Source organism: Trichosurus vulpecula, chromosome 5 (genome assembly GCF_011100635.1).
Source record: "Trichosurus vulpecula isolate mTriVul1 chromosome 5, mTriVul1.pri, whole genome shotgun sequence".
Lineage (NCBI taxonomy): Eukaryota > Metazoa > Chordata > Mammalia > Diprotodontia > Phalangeridae > Trichosurus > Trichosurus vulpecula.
This window is the reverse complement of record NC_050577.1, coordinates 272,327,130-272,346,859: the sequence shown is the minus strand read 5'-3', so window position 1 is coordinate 272,346,859 and position 19,730 is coordinate 272,327,130. Positions and strand designations below refer to the sequence as shown.

Sequence of the window (19,730 nt, the reverse complement as noted above, 5' to 3'; positions counted from 1 at the left end):
ATGTCTAGGCACATTTTTGATTGTGGCTTTCAGGTAGGCCAAAAAATTTTTTTTGGTAAATTTTTTTAAATTTTAAACTCAAATATAAAATGAGAAAAGGAAAAAAAAAAATCTTGCACACAGTAGACCACAAGAAAAGATTCAATAAATTTCCATTTCAAGAAAACCTATATAATAAGTACTACATGTTGTGTTCAAAGCTGCCCAACTTTTCTTTGCTTCCTTGTTGGTTTTCTTTCACTGCCATGTACTTTTTATTTTATTTTTCCCCTTCCTCCCACCCTAAAGAAGTCTACAATTAAGCATGGATATATATATACACATACATAGATCTCTATAAACATACACATATGTACACATGTGCACTTATACACATATGTAAGACCTTACCATATTTATTTACTTCTATTATCTGTTTCTCTGAAGGTAGATAGTATCTTCCTTCATAAGTCTAAGTCCTTCCCCATTTTTCTAAATTAACCAGCTCATAGTTTCCTATACCACAGCAATATTCTAACCCAATCACATCCTGAGAGATTGTCTAATGAAACTTTTTCCCCCAGTTTTCTGCATCCCTTCTATTCTTGGCTACATAGGTTTTGTTTATACAAAAAAAAATACTAAATAATCCTTTTCATACTTCAACAATGCTCTCACCTTATAATACAGTTTAAGTTCTGAGACTGCTGAATGTACTTCCTTTACATCTTTTTTCCTGGTTTCTTTGAAGTTCTTGACCTTTTGTTCTTCCAAAGGAACTTTGTTAGTACTTTTTCTAACTCAGTAAAACAGTTTTTAAGTAATTTAATTGGGATGACCTTGAATAAATGGATTAGTTAGGTAAAATTGTCATTTTAAAAATTAATTGGCTAAAAAAAATTGGCTTTACCTACCCATGAATAATAAATATTATTTCTTTTATTTAGATCTGGACTTATTTGTATAAAAAGTGTTTTATATTTATGTTCATATAGTTCCTGTGTCTGTTTTGGCAGGTATACAAATATTGTTGACACATAGTGTAGTTTCTCTATTTTTACTTTTGATGAAATCTATTTTAACTTTAACTTTATCTGAGATCATGATTACTGTCCTTACTTGTTTTACATACTAAATTCTACTCCTGTCCTTTATTTTATCTTCTTATACTCAGCTCAGCCCATGCTTTTCTTTCAAACTACCCAAATAATGATGACAATCATAAGAATACTGCTAATATTTTCACATATACAAAGTAAACAATTTGACCTTATTGAGTCCCTTATAGTTGGTATTTAATGTTTACCTTCTATTTTTCCTGTATCTTATATGTCAAAGTTTCCCTTAAGCTCTGCTGCCCCATCCCTTGGTTATTACAACAGATACTACTCTTTAGGGCCATCAAGGATTGCAATCAATACTGATCCTCAGGGCAACTTTTCCACTGGGACAAGAAATGATACTGTTCCTCAGGGTCCCTGATCCCTTGAGGCCAAAAGTGATACTTCCCCTCAGAGCTCCCACTCCTTCTTTACTGAATATACTCCTTTCTGCTCTTGAACTATGACCACAAAATGGGTATAGACAACGAAGTTGCCAAACAGTATCTGGTCCTATGCCCAGTGCTAGCACAAGTATATCCTGGAATCTCTTTCTGACCAGTTTCCAGGCTCCTTTATAATCTTTGGCTTGAGAGCTCCTGAAACTACTGCTGCTTCTGTCTCCACCACGTAGTCCCACCACTGATGTTTCCTCCACATAGGCTTTAAGCCAGCCTCCTCCCCCATGTCACAGATCTCCTGCATTGTCTTGGGCTGGAAGAATGTCTCACTCTGACCTTTTGTTGCCTCTGCCACTCCTGAATTTGATATGAAGTGTTATTTGGAGGGGAATGTTGGGAGAATTCAGCTGCTTGCTTTCTCTATTCTGCCATCTTGGCTCCACCCCATTCAAGCAATCTTGCTTAAAAAAAAAAGAATCAGAACTTTAGTAGAAGCTTTGGAATGCAAATACAAGAATTAAGTGAAACCTAGAAAAGCAAATATGTTTGGGTAATTGAAAAGGATTAAACAATGAAGTGCTTACATTCTAGTAGGGGAGAAAGAGATAAGAGTCCCCTACTGGCATTAAGAGAAGGGAGAAAAGGGAGAGGGAAAGAATAAATTGGGAAAGAAATGAGGAAGCAGGGGATGGAATTTACTCTTTCACACAAATGGAGTGGTAGATAAGAAGAGGAAACAAGATATGTCATGATCTCACTTTTATCTTAACTGGACAAAAGTTAAACACACACATGCACACAGAGTATGGTGTAGAAATACAACAAACTCTTCAGAGAAACAGACAGGGACAGGAGAAGGGAGAGATCAGTTTAAGAGGGAGTAGTCAGAGAAGGAATTGTCATAAGCAAAATAAATTTCAATTTTGGAGGATTAGTTATAAATTAGGAATTTAAAAGAGTGAACAAACTGTAAGAACCAGCAACCAGATTCTTGGCTAAGTGAAGAGAGAAGGGGCAGAAAATAAAAACTACTAGTCTTGATCAGATTCCTTCTCTTTTTTTTCATCCCCTTCTTTATATATAGTAGAGTGTGGAGGAAAAAATATGAGATGTTATAGGAAAACATACAATTAGCAATAATAGCAATAAGTATAAATGGAATGAACTCACCCATAAATGGAGAAAGGCAGCAGAGTGGATTAGAAAGCACAGCCCAACGATGCATTGTTTCAAGTCTAACAATGGTAGAGGGCTTGACTGAAGAGGAAAACTCTGTCACTCTATCTCTTTCTGTCTCTGTCTCTCTCTCCCTCCCTCCCTTCTTTTTTTCCCCTCCCTCTTTCCTCTCATTTAGGAAGATCAATTCCCATCTCTTTCTTTTATTGCATCCTCATGGGGGTAATGAGGGTAGGGGAGAGGAATTGCAAGATTTTGTCTTTCTCCCCACCTCCAGTCAGCTGAGGTTGTCTCTAGTACTTTAATTGTAATTGTAGATCCATAATTCCATAAATTCATATGGGACAGGACAGGCTTTTCAAAAACAGTATTACAGTTCCTGGAGGCTTTATAATCTAGCCCAGTCTTTCACACATACACACACACACACACACACACACACACACACACATATGGTGGGGGGGGGGAGGGAGGGAAAGAGAGAGAGAGAGAGTTTGTCTATCTTTCTCTCCCTAGTGCAGGAGAAGTCTCTTTGATACAGAAGCCATAATATTGAATTTGAAGCCAGTTGGTCATAGAAGTTTTGGCAAGTGGCAAAGAGGGATCCTTCCCTCTGCATATCATCAAGGGCCCCATCTCTGCCTATTGCCATGTCAATGTGATCTTGGTGACTCTCACATCTCTCAGCATCTTTGCTCGTTCCCTGAAGTCATCATCTTAAAGGAAATGCTTCCTGTTCTCCCCTTCTTACTGAATCTTACAAAATGCTGAATGAGTTAAGTAACTGGATAGAATATTTTAAAAGTTAGATATTGGCCTTTTTAAGCTAAGGTTTTTCCCATGTCTCAGTTTGTATGAAGCAACAACCATTCAGTGATTGTTTATTTTGTTCAATTATATGCCAATAAAACCAATAGTTAATGTAATGGACCTTACAAATTGTTTTAAGTGGGAAGGAAGAGAACTTAAAAGTGCCAAATCTCAGACTATATTACAAAGCAATAAGACTAGAAGGAAACAAGTATTTGTTAAGTGTCTACTATGTTCCAAGTACTGTGTTAAGTTTATTCTTGAAGAGTCATTTCAGTTGTGTCTGATTCTTCATGACCCTATGTGGGGTTTTCTTGGCAATGATATCTAGAGTGGCTTACCATTTCTTTCTCCAGCTCATTTTACAGATGAAGAAACTGAGGCAAACAGAGCTTAAGTGACTTACCCAGGGTGCTAGCCTCAGGACTGGATTTGAACTCAGATCTTTTTGACTCCAAGCCCAGCACTCTATATAGTATACCACCTAACTAGTGCTATTTAATCAAAGTAGAAAAGCTGGTCAATGAACAGAATAGGTACACAAGACCTAGCTACTGAGGCAAGGACTCACCATTTGGTACAAAACCCCATGGGAAACCTGGAATGCATTCTGGCATGAGTTAGATTTAGACTAGCTTATCACTTCATAGACCACAACAAGCTTCAAATAAAAATATAAACAGTCGCATCGATAAAGCAAAAGGCCAGGGAAGGAGACATCTTTCACAGTTGTGGAAGGGCAAAATTGACCGAATAAGAGATGGAAAGGGGCACAGCAGATAAAATTAATAAATTGGAATGGAAACAGTTAAGTGGTGGGGTCGGGGGGAGGGGAATCTGCAACAAGGTTATCTGATAAAGATCAAATATCATATATAGTATATATGTATATAAAAACACTAATAAAATATATAAGAACAAAAGCCATTTCCCAATAAATGGCCAAAGCATATGAAAAGGCAGTTCTTAGGGAAGAAATCTAAGCTATCAACAATTGCATGACAAAGTGCTCCAAATCACTAATAATAAGGGAAATGCACATTAAAAGCAAGTCTATGATTCCATTTCATACCATATATACTAGAAAATATGAGGAAAAAAAGGAAATTGGCAATTGTTAGAGGGATTATAGGAAGTACACCAACTCCCTTTTGGTAAAGCTATGAATTGGTCTAACCATTCAGAAAAGAAATTTGTATCTGCTTACAAAAAGTCAATAAATTCTGCATATCCTTTGTTTGACCCAATGATATTACTACTTGACCTATGCCTCAAAGACATCAAAATGAAATCAGTTGTGTGAAAATATTTCTAGCAGCACTTTTTGTTGTGCTAGGAATTATAGGAAGGGAAACAAAATGAGCGCCCACAAATTGGGGAATCGCTAAAACAAATCATGAGATTTGAGTTCAAATCCTGCTTTGGACACTTATCAGCTATGTCAGGTGAAAAACAATTAAGTGTTCATTAATACTTGCTATTTTTATAAAGTTATAAAACACACCCTGGGTGGCAGAGGAGAAATAAATGTTACCTGTGTATTTACTCTTTTGGGTAAAGTATAAGAGATTATATACTGCTTACAGAATTGTTGATTTTTATTCCTTGGTCTGATTGAATAGTGGCTCCCAAGTGCCCTAACTGAAGACTCTGTGGGTGCTGTTTGCCAATGTCCCAAGCCTGGTGCCTGCTGATTGTGCAGCTTCCCCAATCCTACAAATCTGCATTACATCTCTTAGCCAGAATAAGGGTATTGAAGTCTTTCAACTGTGGTTCAAAACATGGCCTTACTGTCTCTTCTCTTTTTGCTCTCAAGTTGGTTAGAATTACAGTATTGAAGCTTGAGTCAAGTGCCTTGAGATAAACTTTGTATAGCAACTGTCAGAAACTGCCATCTCTTCATCCACCCACCTGGTAAGCTCAGACCAGACCTATTCCTACCTGCTCCTTTTCTGCTTTGATTGGGAACATATGCATCTGCATGTATGTACACATTAAATTGATTCCTCTGTATATTTGATTTCATTTTTATAATAGTTATTTAACCTATTAGACTCAGTTTCTTTGTTTGTAAAATGAGGGGATTTGATTCAAAGGTCCCTTCTGGCTAACATCTTATGGTAATGAAATACTGTACCATAAGAAATTATGAAAGTGACATACTCAGAGAAACCTGTAAGGACTTGTATGAAGTAACAGAAAGTGGAGTGAGCAGAACAAAGGAGAACAATTTCTACATTGACAAAAACATTGTAAAGGAAAACTGTTGTGAAAAAAAACTGGAAAATGTAAATGAACACAAGAACCAACAAGATTCCAGAAGGCTGTTGCTGACTCGTGTTCCCCACCTTGTTTCTCAGAGAGGTGATGGTGAGAGGTGCAGGCTGAGACATACAGTTTCAGGCACAACCAGTGGATGAACTGGTTTGGTGTGACTGCGTTTGTTTGTTACTAAGGAGGACTTCTGTAGGGGGAGATGAAGGGAAAGAAGGAAGGAATTTAGGGAGAGTTAGGGAATAATGATAGTGAGAGTTTAAAAAAGGAAGAAAAGAAAGAAAAAAGCATCATTGAATAATTTGAAAATACACAAGAGTGGAAGGGATTCAGAAGGGGGCAAATTAAAGAAAAGTAATGTTGGGACTACCGTGTTAAACTGGAATTATTAAAAAAAAAATCAAGCTGTACTTAGTTCAAATCTCTTTTTCTGTTCTCTAAGGTTTATGTTTGTTGATGTTTTGTCAATTTCAGAATAACAAAAAGAGTTTTTTTAAGTGAGGATTACATAAGTGTCTAAATGGATGCCAGAAGAAAGTCTGTGGTTCTGGAAGGTGAGGAAATGAGACAAATGTCAAGGGGGTTGGATCAATCTATACTAATATCTCACTAATTTATGCAATGGGAGAATATGTGTTAGCACTTGAAAGTACCTCACCCTTTTACTTAGGACCTTTTTCAAATCGTTCCCCAATCCAGAAGCCTAAAATAGCAAATCATCTCAATTTAAGGATTGCTCCCTCTCTGTCCAGGGGTAAAGCCCCTGGGCGGCAAGAAGAGAAGAGATTGCCTGGACCTCTCTGCTCCTCCCATTTCCCAGTGAACTGACCATCTACAGAGAGACATTTCTAGAAGACATGCACCCTCACAGAACAGGTCACACACACACACACACACACACACACACACACACACACACACACAATTTTAGCCTCACATAAATTTAATGTGCATAAACCCAACACCAATCTAATCCTAGCAAGGGCTTACTTAACCTAGCATTGTTGTATATGAAGAATTCAGAAATGGCATGTGAAAGCTTACACAAATTGATGTCAAAAGAAGTCAGCAAAACCAGAAAAAAAAATCCGTTGAATGATTAGACTATAGACAACAAAGAAAAAGAAAGAAAGAAAATTAAATGCTGTATATATAACAAGAGTCAGTCCAATGAGGTCCTAGTTCTCAGAGCATGAGCAGAGGGCTCTTGCCCGCCACCAGCCCACATGGAGCTTACAGGTTGGGAGAGAGATTAGGGCCAGATAGGTAGATCCGAGAATAATCAGCACAGAAATGATCATTAAATCCATGAAAACTAATGAAATTACCAAGCAGAATAATATAGAGGGAGAAGAAAAGAAGGCCCAGGACAGAGCCTTAGGGCCATGGTGTACGGGCAAAGTTGGACATTTGAGGGACCAGCACAGCCCTGCAGAGGTACTTGGGGCTGCTACGGCACCTCACCCAGCTTGGTTGTGGCTACTCCCATGGTGGCTCCTCCAACCTTTCAAAGCATTTAGCTTATTGCCTGACACATAGTAGGTGTTTAATAAATGTTTGTTTCCTTCCTCCTTCCCTGCATAGAACAAATTCAGAATCAGTCATCACTTCTCCAGAATTGGCGGGGGGAGGGATCTGGAACTAGGGACACTATATGGAGCAACTGCTCTAGGAGCATTTAGAGACTAATTCCTATCTCTGTGCATCTATGTACAGCCTTATGTGTTAGGGTTTGCAACATACAGCCTATGCAAACATACAAAAACACATCCCATACAGACCTCCAGACTCCACTGAATCCATCAGACAAAGACATCGACCCTAATCCTGTTTAGATTAACCTTTCATTCTGGGCAGATCTGATCTACCCTCTGGCTCCTTCCTCTAAATTAATCCCATGGGCCTTGATGACTTCCACCCTAACTCCTTCTGATCCACCCTTCAGGGCACATGGCAGCTCTGTAAAGAAGCTCAAGTTGCTTCTGTACTCTGAAATGCAGCACTGATTAATGGGGTCTCATCAGAAAGTCTGTTGTTAAAAGAGGCATAGGATTGAAGGAAGGAAAGAAAGATTGGTCATCAATCAATAAAGCTTGAACTTTGATTTGGAGGCTCAGGTCCTAGAAGGTAATTCTGGAGACTGAGATGTTTAGCTTCAGAAAGAAGGCCTTCCTTGTGGTTACCCAGTTCACCAAAGTGGAAGAGTAAGTGGACCAAAAGAGGCCAAGGAAAAGATCTTTGTTTTCCATGGAGATTCATTTCCTTCATGAAAACGACCACTTGTATAAACACTCCTCATCCTTTATCTGTGGTCTTGTAAAATCCATTTGTCTAAGGGTTCATGGAATAATGATGGAATAGCTAGGACTAGGTAGGCCTAGATAGGAAGCTTGCCTTGGGCAGGTAATGTTGCATAGGGCTTAGGAGGAAGGGAGGCCAAGGGCAGAGTACAGGTTGAAGTGGTTGGGAAAGGGAAGGCTTATGGGAAGTAAGACACATTGAAGCCCAAGGGATGGAAAACTGAGATCCTAAGAATTACTGGAGAGGATGGAAATGAAAGGTCCAAGTCCAGGGGTTTGAATTTAACATGAGTGATAATTAGGGAACCATTATAGACTTGGGAGCAGGGGAAGATAGTGAATCTACTACATTTGTCTTCTTCTGGGACTTTGACTAGGCCAATAGGAAGGGATTCTTTCCTATCCTTAAAGGCTTCCAGAGGTGGAGGTTCTGAAACATCTCCAGGATGCACTTTATCTAGGATGCAATCTTCTTCTCTGTCAGAAGGTAGCAAGATAAGAAGGGACTCAAGACTGAGTATTTTCCTTTTCCTGGTCCCATCCTGCATGGGAATGAAGAACAGTCTAGCGGAGTCGGGAACTTGTGGTCCTGAGACCACATGTGGCCCTCCAGGTCCTCAAATGTGGCCCTTTGACCAAATGGAAATATCACAGAACAAATCCCCTTAACAAAAGGATCTGTTCTGTAAAACTTGGACTCAGTCAAAAGGCCACACACAAGAGCCTAGCCTCTTCCAGCCAGACCCTAGTGCCCTCCAGTTAAGGTCAAGTGTAAGAAGGCCATCACACAAACAACATGAATTGCAAACAAAGTTTATTTTATAGACAAGGGTAGGGGCAGAGTAACATTTTAGACAGCTGATTCAGAAGGAGGAATTATGTACACAAGGAAGATAACTTTTTTTTCCTTTTTGCAGCATGCAAGGAAATAGGAATTCTAAAGTATCGATGAGAAGGGGGCACTGGAAAATGGGGAGCACAAAGGATGCTATAGCCCCCCAACCCTAGGAGAATCCCCCTAAAGGAGAAGAGCTATAAATAGCTCCAGCCCTTTTTAGAGGAATGGTGGAGGCAAGAGCTTTCTGAAAATACTTTTGAGCATCTCTTTCCCCCTGAAATGAGGCTGGGTCGTGCAGTTTGGAAAGCCGTCAACAAGTGGAACAGAGAAAGGCTTGTTTTTACATTCTGGGTAGGGAGGCATTGGGACGTCAGCTTTATCTGTCTGAGAATAACACACTTGAGTACTCTTCTCTTGGGCCTCCTCCAGACCCTTCTGTGGAGCCACATCCTCCACCTCCTGAGCCCGAACCTTGACCCCCAGAACTGGAACCTCGACCTCCAGAGCCATAGCTGCCCCCTCCTCCTCTACTGCCAGAACTGCCTCCTCCAGAGCCATAGCTGCCACCTCCTCCTCCTCCAGACCCAGATCCCCTGCCTCCAGAGCCATATCCTCCTCCTCCTCCTCCTCCAGACCCAGATCCCCTGCCTCCAGAGCCATAGCCACTGCCTCCAGACCCAGATCCCCTGCCTCCAGAGCCATATCCTCCTCCTCCTCCTCCAGACCCAGATCCCCTGCCTCCAGAGCCAGAGCCTCCTCCTCCAGAGCCATAGCTACTGCCTCCAGACCCAGATCCCCTGCCTCCAGAGCCATAGCCTCCTCCTCCTCCTCCAGACCCAGATCCCCTGCCTCCAGAGCCATAGCCTCCTCCAAAACTGGATCCCCTGCCTCCAGAACCATGTCCTCCTCCTCCTCCTCCAGAACCTGTGAAGCCAGCCTTGGATGCCACACTGGATGAGATAGTGCTGCTACTTATAGCTGTGGAAAGAAACCAAGTCACAGTAAGCATACTGACCCCCTCTGCATACCCACTCCTTCTGATAGCCCCATCTAAGAAATCTCATAAAGAGGGGTCATCCCTCATTACTTACATATAGACACATTGCTGGGAACTTCTCCAGAGATTCTATCAGAAAGGAGGAGGAAAAAGAGAGGTATTGTGATCAAATTGTATTTTCTTTTGGTAACCCCAATCCCAAAGCCCATTAGTATGGGACTCTCTTCATCAGTGCAAAAGAAAGCTCTGCCCTGAGTGAGGAGTGAGGAGAAGCCAAAAGACTCTAGAGCGGCTCTTTGGCTCTCACCAACTCCATCCCACCATGCTCATGGGCTTTGGCACTGGGATAATATTTTTTTCCTTGGAAATTTTATCTCATCAAACCATAAGGAAACACTGTCCAATACCATTTGGACAATCCCATATTTTTCACCAATGACAGTTATTTTAAAATGTTAGTACAATCCTACTTTTGGAATGCTCTCTGCCCCCACTCCCACCTCCTTATTTTTAAATACTCTTCATTTCTTGTGCTAAATGTGGGAGTGATGTCCTGGATGGCCTCTTGATTTTCCAAATTTTTTTGGAAATAATAAACAAATAATATTGGATCCAATATTCTTAAAATTCACTCCAATAAACAAAACGTGAGGCTGCCTTGTAAAGATTCATCCAATCTAGGGGGACCTAGAATGAAATTGTCGAGTTGCTTCCCTTCTGTCCCCCCCACCTACCCCTACTTCCATGACCCCTAGCTGAAATCTTCTTGCCCCCTTCCCTAAGCCAGTGCCCGTTCACACTTAGCTCTAAGGCACCAACATAAGCACATCTGCCATTCCATGACTCATACCTTTCTTTGAGAAAAAGAAAAGGAAGCCTTCCTTTTTCCCTCCTTTTGCTGCCAAATTACAGACTTCTATTTAAGCAACCATAAACTGTGTTTATGAAATTGTGAAAGGTGAAATTGTGTTTATTCTTTCAGGGGTGGGATCAGATATATAACATCAAACCTTACCTAGGATGCACAAATACCTCGTTCTACTCAGACTTAGTCTCTTACGATGCCACAGTTGTGAAGGAATCATACCACTGAGGAGACTCAGCCCCAGAGAGATGAGAAGGGGGCACTGTCCCTTATCCCTTAAGCTATGGCTTAAGTCCAGGTCTCCTGTCTCTGAGAGCAGTATTATCTGCTGCCTCCCCTTCCATCCTGACCCCCTGCCCTGACAATTACCCTGCTCTATTCAGTACAAAGAGGACTTGGAGCTGACATACTTTCCCCTTCCCTGGTCGCTAGCTTTCTTCTGCCTTTCCTGCTCCCCAGAGTCCTCCCTCCCTGCCATTCCTCCAGGGGGAATGCAAGAGAGTAAATGCCAGCTTGGGGCTCTTATCATTCTCCATCTCCACACATAAAATGTGAGTCACTTTTCCATCCCCTTACCTATCCTCCTCTCCCTCCAGCAGCTTCTTGTATGTGGTAATCTCCAAGTCCAGGGCTATTTTAACATTCATCAGCTCCTGGTAGTCCCGCAGCAGGCGGACCAGCTCCTCCTTGGTCTGCTGGAGAGCTTCCTCCAGCTCTTCCATCTTGTGCTTGGCATCTTTGAGAGCATGTTCCCCCCGTTGCTCTGCATCACTGATGGAGTCTTGAATGGCACTACACTACAAAAAAAGAGGAGAGATTCTGGGTGTCATTGGGAAGCCATGGGAAAGGGCCATCTACACATCCCAAGGGAAACAGCCAAGGTGAACAGGAAACAGAAAAATTGGTGGACCAATTTACATCTTTTGGAGAGTGCCGTTGCAATTGCTGACTTGCCAAGGGTCACACAACTACTGGTCTGAACTCAGGTCTTCCTGATTCTAGGCCCAGAGATGCACAGCCACCTAGATGCACAGTGCCTGGCACACAGTAGGTACTTAATAAATATTTACTGACTTCCTAGATCATGGGGTTTGGAGATGAAAGACACACTTTAGAATCATCTGATCCAGTCTATTCATTTTACTCAAAGAGAAAACCAGGAGCCAAAAACCTTAAATGGCATGTCCTAGGTCACATAAGGAGGGAAAGAACAGAGCCGAAAATTTCAATGGATCACTGAGTCAGAGCTTGAAGGGGACTTTGGAGATCATTTAACCTGACCTTCCTCCTTCATTTTATAAATGAAGAAATTGAGCCTCAGAAAGTTTAGGTGACTTACCCAACACTAGTAACAGAGCCACGTTCTCTGACTGTAAATCAAATCTTTCTACTACATCACAGATAGGAATAAGGCTAGGGACCAGGCCTGTGATTTCACTGGTAGAGGGAACTCCCAGGGGCGGAAATGCCCTCTGCCAATGCAGCTCAGCATCTTCTCTACAACTTATACTCTTAGAGAATTTCCTAGAGCACTGAGAAGTTAAGTGACTTGCCCAGGGTCACAGAGACAGCATTTGTCAGAAGCAAGACTTGGACTGGCTCTGAGGCCAGTTCTCTGTCCACTGGGCCACACTGCTGCCAAGTGCAGCAGTAGATGGTAGCCCCTTAGGAGGCAGAAACTGGGTCTATGCGGTGTGCAACACAGCCTTCTATCAAGAAAAATGGGATCATTTCATGCTCAGGTTAATCTTGTCTATAAATAGTAGAATCCATCTATCCATTTCTCTCTGTCTGTCTTTTTCTGTCTTCTTTCTTTGACTCTCTGCCTCTGTCTGTCTTTCTCTCCTCTCTCTCTCTGTCTCTCTGCCTCTCTCTCTGTCTCTCTCTCTCTCTCTCTCTCTCTCTCTCTCTCACACACACACACACACACACACACACACACACACACACACACACACACACCTCTTCACCACCTACGAAGACCCTTAGAACTCAACAAGTGCCCCATCCCAACCAACTACTGAGACCATCCAGAAAGGCAAACCAAACTGTAGCCCTGGCTCACCTGCTTTTTCACATGGGCAATTTCTCCCTGAAGTCTCTGGATCATGCGATTCAGCTCACTGATCTCCATCTTGACTTCCTTCAGGCTCTCTCCATGTTTGCCTGCAGTGATTTGGAGCTCCTCATACTGGTTTTACAGAAGAAAAAAAATGGGGAAGAGGAAGGGGAGGACGTTTGTTTGCAGTGGATTTTGTTTGTTGCCCATGACTGGGCTTAGAAAGTGATGGCTGAACCCCCTTCCCTCCCTGCACATAACTCCCTGCCCTCCTCCTCAGGACAGATCAACTCTAGGGCACCAGAAGAAGTCAGTGGAGAGAAGCTTCTAGCCTATATAGGCTAGGATGTCAGTATGCCATCTATATTTCTCCCAGGAATTTGGATAACTGATCTAGATGTGAGTCCTTTGGGGGAAGGGGGCAGTGTAGACATTGTGAATCTACTTTAGCAGTTAATTCATTATCACTTCTAATTGCCCATAAGCGCCTGTACATTCCCCTGCCTCAAGTTCAAAATCCATGGTACTGGGTTTGGTTAGGTGCTCACTTTGCTGTGATAAAGGGCCTCAGCCTCTGTCTTGCTCCTCTTTGCAATCTCTTCATACTGGGATTGGACATCCTTGATGATGCTTTCCAGGTCCAGGCTGCGGTTGTTGTCCATGGACAGGATCACATTGGTATCAGTAACAGATTGTTGCATCTGAGACAGCTCCTGAATTAGGCAGAATATTGGTCTTGACTCACATTCTCAGAGATATGGGAAAGAAAATACAGTCACAAGAACAGGAAGGTTTGGCCAGGGTGAGACAATACCCAGACTTCTGTTTCAGTCCCTTTCCACCCCTATTCTAGGGCTTTGCTTACTTATTCTTCTGTATCTGGTGGCATTAAGCCTCCCACTTAGCCCCATGAACCATTCAGCCATACTGATCATTTTTGCCAGGAATAGCCAGAGTCCAGAGGGTCCGAAGCTAAGCTCATGGCAGCTATCCCCTCCTTGTAATCCTGTCTTCTGAGTCATATCACCAAGGAAAGGCTGTCTCTGATGCTTTGTTTAAATTTCAGATGGCTAAGGGAGCCAAGATGGCATAATACAGGCAGCAACCCAGCTGAACTCTGCTCACATTATCCTCTAAACAACTTTAAAATACCTCCTCAAAGCAAATTTTGGAGTGGCAGAGCCAAAAAAAGGTCAGAGTGAGACATTTTCTGGCCTAAGATAATGTAGGAGGTCAACAGGAAAGGTCCGTCACACCAGGTTGGAGGGCCAGCCTGTAGAATGGCAGCAGCACAAGTGGTGAGTCTTGGAGGCAACCATGACAGTGGTGGCATCAGCAACAGGAACTTTGGGGGCTCTCAGCCCAGAGACAGTAAGGGGGTTGTACAACTAAACAGAAAGAGATTGCTGGGGAGACCTGAATGCACTGAGCACTGAGTGCAGCTGGCGCTGATTGGCAGCTCTATTGTCCATATGCAGTTCTGGGTCACAGTTTCAGGATGGAGAGGAGCACTGGGGGTTTGTCACAAGGGAGAAGGGGTCTTTGTTGCAGCTCCAAGGCAGAGAGGAGCACTAGAACTTGTGACTGCCCATGTGAAAAAGCAGGTGAGCCAGGGCTACAGTTTGGTTTGCCTTTCTGGATGGTCTCAGTAGTTGGTTGGGATGGGGCACTTGTTGAGTTCTAAGGGTCTTCGTAGGTGGTGAAGAGGTGTGTGTGTGTGTGTGTGTGTGTGTGTGTGTGTGAGAGAGAGAGAGAGAGAGAGAGAGACAGAGAGAGAGAGAGAGAGAGAGAGAGAGAGAGAGAGAGAGAGAGACAGAGAGAGGCAGAGAGACAGAGAGAGAGAGAGAGGAGAAAAAGACAGACAGAGGCAGAGAGTCAAAATGGTCCAAAACAGTTCCAAAGGACTCATGATCTAAAAATGCTAGAGAGAATGGGTGAACTCAGCATGAAAAACTAAAGTATAATTTTCTTGTTTTCTTTATTTTACTTTTTGCAACATGGCTAATATGGAAATATATTTTGCATTTATAACTGACATTGTTTTGTTTACCTTCTCAGTGAGTGGAGGAGTGGGAGGAGAGAGAGAGGAAATTTGGAACTCAGTTTAAAAAGAAAAGAATGCTTAAAAAATAAATAATAAAATTTTTATAAAATGAAAAAATAAAATGATTTTTAAAAAATTTTCATATGGTTGACTCTATGCGGAAGGTGGAACTATCCTTGAATTCCTATTCTGCTTGGACTGAGAGGTACTTTCTCATTTAGAGACATTGCAGGACAGTTACTGTCCTATCACACAAGCTACCAGCAGTAGTCTCACCTCCTGAAAATCCTGCCCAATGGCCCCAACATCACAGGCTGTCAATGTGACAGCGAACTCTCTCCAAGTAGCTGGAAAAAAGAGCTGTGGAGTCATCAGAAGGGAATGAGCACCAAGAGAAAAGATTTTTTTTTTAATCATACCGTTTCATATAAGACCCGCAGGAAGTCAACTTCTTCTCTCAACTCATTCACCTGGGTCTCCAGGTCTACCTTTTTCATGTAGGCACTGTCCACATCCTAAAAGAGTGATCAAATCATAATAATAAGGGTAATAATCATAGCTAACATTTAGATAGCCCCTTATGGTTTACAAAGTGCTTTTCACATAATATCTCATTTGATTCTCACAACCACCCTGTGCAATAGGTGTCATTTTCACAGATGGAGAAATCGAGGCTGAGAGACCTTAAGTTGCTTGCCTTGGGCCACACAGCTGGTAAATGTCTGAGACGAGATTCAAGCTGAGAACTTCCTGAACCCAAATCCATCATTCTATCCACTACAACACTTCAATACCTCATAAAGTCTGTTGAAATGGCCTTCTCACCTCCCCTGTATGCCCCCCAAACCCAGATGCTTCAAAAATTATGGTGCATTCTCCCCTTTCCCAAGTCTCCATCTCAACACCTTCCCTCATAATAGCCAAATTCCTTTATTTTTCTCTTTATAACCCACTGAGGTGCTCTTTAAACCACCCTGCCTGAAATACCTCCCTCTGAATTATTTCCTTGTGACCCTTGCCAATTCATGCATTCGTGCGCCAAACACCCTATCCTTCCCCCACTCACCTTCTTGATTGTCACAAAGTCATTCTCACAGGAAGTACGTTTGTTGATCTCTTCCTCATACCTGTTAGGATCCAGAGAAATCAATGCTGGCCTTGCAGCATCATAGAATTGAGACCAAGAAGGAACTTTAGATTAGCTAATCTAATGCCCTTGTTTTACAAATGAAATATCTGAGGCCCAGAAAGGAAAAGGGACTTTTGTTTAAGGTCCCACAGGCAGTAAGTAAGAGGATCTGAATATAGGTTATTCAACTCCAAATCTGGTGCTCCCCCCACAATGTAAACTGACTCTCCTTCCTTCTTCTTGGTAAGCTCACCCCCAAAGCATCTCATATCCCAGGATTATCAAGCAGAGTTTTAACTGAAATTGATATCTCAGTTAGGAATGACTTTCTTTAAAATATAATAATAATATTAATAACTACATAAGATAACTATTAAAATAACATTATTAATAACTAAACACAACTTCTGAAATCTCTTAGTTTTAAGTGTTACCACAAGAATAGTTTGCAGAAATTCAGAGATACACCCTCTCCCAGAAATTCATTTGGAGAAGAATGCTTTCCTGGAGAATTTGTTCTGTTTACTTATTAATATTCATCACCCATTGGTGTTTCCCCACACACGCACGCACTTACTTTTTCCTAAAATCCTCAACAAGATCCTGCATGTTGTTCAGTTCTGAATCTTGCTTTGTTTTCTCTGCCGTGAGAGCGTCTACCCTCTGCTTCAAGCTGCTGATGTACATCTCAAATAAGGGCTCTAAGTTCGGTGAGCGGGTACGGACGTCGATTTGTTGGAGCATCTCCCATTTGGTTGTCAACACCTGGTTCTGCTGCTCCAGGAAACGTACCTGCAATTCCCCAATCCCCAAGACTTAACCTCCATCACCCATGCAAGTCATGAGCTCATCTTCTCCTTCACTAGGATTCAGAGACCAGGAATAAGTTGCTCCAGAGACAGATAGGGATAAGCTCAGTCACAACCAGGAGAGATGCCTCATTCTGCCAGCCAAAGAATATACTAATATCTTCCTTCTTCCTTGGAGCACTCCACTGCCTGTTCCCCATACCTCCACCTCTCTTCTTTCCCCGTGCATCACCCTGGCCCTTCCCATCCTGAGAGATCCTCTCCTCTATTCCACCATGCAGCCCCCAACACTCCAGAAGGGCCCCTCCCTAATCCTAGTGGAATTCCTGGCAAAGCCAAGGAAAACCAAAAACCCAAATTTACTGGCATTAAGCCAAAGGCTGCTTAGTGTGAGAGCACTGGAGGGCAGGGTTTCTCAAAGCTCTTAACAGCCTTGTAAAACCCAACGTCTTAGTTATACCTGCTATGTAATGAGAGAAAACCCTATAAAATTTCAAGGTGACATCAATAAAAAAGATGTTATGGGTCACTGAGGCATGAAACCTGCTCTCCAAGGCAGAGTTTCAATTTACCAGCAAGCGGCTATCTCAAGCTAAGCTTGTCATTTTCTTGAAGGGCTTACTCTCAAAAGAGGAGAGACCCACTCACAGAAGAACAGAAGACAGAGGGACCATTCTGTTCTCATTGAAATGTAGCTCTATCTTGGCATAAAAGATTCAGCAGATTACTGGACCACCCTCAGAGACTGATGAGGGTTTGGGGTGTGTTTGTTTTCTAACAAATTTAAGCACCAAATTCATTCAGCTAGACTGAAATGTGAAAGCCAGTCATAAAGTCTTTCAAGACTGGGCTAAAATGCCACCATCTGTAAGAAGTCTTTCTTGAACCCCTTTAATGCTAGTACCTTCCCTCTATTATTATTTATCTCCAGTTTATCCTCTATACATCTTCTTTATACATAGGTGTTTGCATGTTGTCCCCCTTCGTGAGATTGTGAGCTCCTTGAGAACAGGGACTGTCTTCAGCCTTTCCTTGTATCCCCCAGTGCTTAGTAGAGTGCCTAGCACATAGTAGGTGTTTAATAAGTGCTTGGCTGGCTGGCTGGCTGGCTGAGCCTACTGCTACCATAGGCAAATTAGGATCATCCCATTCTTTTATCTCCCTTTGTATCTTGCGGAGTATCCAGTTCATCATATTCCATCGGCAATCCCCAGAAGAAATTAACCAGCAGTGGTTCTTTCCACTAATCACTGCCTGGAAGCAGTTCATACTGGGACAAGAGGATCCCGGGGTCTCCAGACTCACCTTGTCGATGAAGGTAGCAAATTTGTTGTTGAGTTTCTTGATCTGTTCCCGTTCCTCTGATTTGATATTCTGGAACTCTGGGTCAATTTTTACATTGAGAGGCTCCAGGAGGCTTTGGTTGATAGAAACTTCATGGATGCCACCGCCTGGGTATCCTCCAGGACCAAAGCCACCAGATCCACCAGGGCCACCAAAACCACCACCTGGCCCAAAGCGGCCTCCTCCAAAGCCACCTCCTCCAAAGCCACCTCCTCCGAAGCCTCCTCCGCCAAAACCGCCTCCTCTGCCAAAACCACCGGCTCCGCCAAAGCCGCCACTGCCAAAGCCGCCACCGCCAAAGCCGCCTCCTCCAAAGCTGCTGCCTCCACCAAAGCCACTACCTCGGCCATAAAAACCACTGCCCCTTCCAGCCACACTGATGGAGATGCTCCTGCTGCCTCCAAGGCCGATAAGACTCTGGCTGCTAGCACCTCCACCACCTCCACCATGGCGCATCAAGCAGGAGGAAGTGCTGGCCGATCTTCGGCTCCCACTGACCACTGCAGAGCCTGCACTGAAGCCTCGGCCCCCTCCTCTAGAGGAGGACCCACTGAAACCCCGGCTTCCTCCTTTGGAGGAGCCCACACTGAAATTCCAGCTTCCTCCTCCTCCTCCTCCCCCTCCGCCTCCTCCACGAGACCTACAAGACAACTGGCGGCTCATGATGACAGGCCAAACAAGGAAATAAAGTTTCGATGTGTGAGGAGAGTTAAGACTGAAGACTCAACTCCACTGATGCCTCATCTTCAGGGTCCCCTTATAAACCTGAGGAGGAGGCGTCTGTACTCCTGGGTGTCACTATGCTTATGCATGGGTTTGGTCCGCCTGGAAGCTATGTGTGCTGAGTGATTACTGGGCTAATAGCCATTAAGAATCAACTAATCAGCTCGATCCCAAAACTTGCTTTGATTGCAAACGTCTGTTTATCTGGGCATCTGTCACGCAATTTGACTTTTGTAAAATCATCAGAAAAGGGAAATCGTGGGCTTCCCCCTACCTGGATTTGGTTTCCCACATTGGAGAGAGAACTTTCTGCAGAATTCTTCCCTCAATTCTGGGTCTTTCTCGTGACAACCAGAATGGTGCAGTTTGGCTGCCTGAGTTTGAGTAAGAGAAAAAGTGATGGAAGGTTTGGGAGTCTAGGTGTAACCCACCCCCCCCCCCCAAATCCTGGCAATTGCATCTAATCTACTCCCACAGCTTCAACTATCACTTCTATGTGAATCACTATCAAATCAGCACCTCTAGCCTTAATCCTTCCTGAGCTCCAGCCCATATTTTTAATTTCCTCTCCCTGGTTAGATATACCTGGATGTGACCTACATGTCTCAAAACCTGCAAAACTGAACTCATTTCTCCAAAAATGTGCAGAACTGAACTCATCATCCCCACAATCTGCTCTTCTTTCTGATTACCTTGATTTGGGGTTTTTTTATTATTGACGTTACCATCTCTCGGGTATATAGGCTCAAAACATTGAAATCATCTTTGGTTTATGCTTCCCTCAACCCATCTCCTGCCCCTTCATGTACCCATACAGCCAATAAATTGCTAAGTCCCTTGATTCTATCTCCAAAATCTCTCTCATATCCATGTCCTCCTTTC

The 19,730-nt window shown here is 42.8% G+C and overlaps 1 protein-coding gene across 1 annotated transcript; it reads right to left on the bottom strand.

The window, feature by feature from the left end:
• Window positions 1-9,254: 9,254 nt before the first annotated feature.
• Window positions 9,255-18,788, bottom strand: LOC118851325 (keratin, type II cytoskeletal 2 epidermal-like). Its single transcript, XM_036760777.1, has 10 exons — window positions 18,713-18,788; window positions 18,087-18,655; window positions 16,550-16,764; window positions 15,910-15,970; window positions 15,263-15,358; window positions 13,348-13,512; window positions 12,806-12,931; window positions 11,317-11,537; window positions 9,970-10,004; window positions 9,255-9,856 (listed from the first exon to the last, which is right to left on the bottom strand). Exons 1-10 carry the CDS (start codon window positions 18,786-18,788, stop codon window positions 9,255-9,257), a joined length of 2,166 nt encoding a protein of 721 aa, XP_036616672.1.
• Window positions 18,789-19,730: the final 942 nt, after the last annotated feature.

Excerpts from the sequence above, each read along its gene's own strand:
- LOC118851325 (XM_036760777.1), bottom strand. The coding sequence starts at position 18,788 with ATGAGCCGCCAGTTGTCTTGTAGGTCTCGTGGAGGAGGCGGAGGGGGA. Across the intron at positions 18,656-18,712 it reads AGGAGGAAGCTGGAATTTCA|GGGGCCGAGGCTTCAGTGCA; the intron begins GTGTGGGCTCCT and ends CCTCTAGAGGAG. Across the intron at positions 10,005-11,316 it reads CTGGAGGGAGAGGAGGATAG|AATCTCTGGAGAAGTTCCCA; the intron begins GTAAGGGGATGG and ends CCTTTCTGATAG.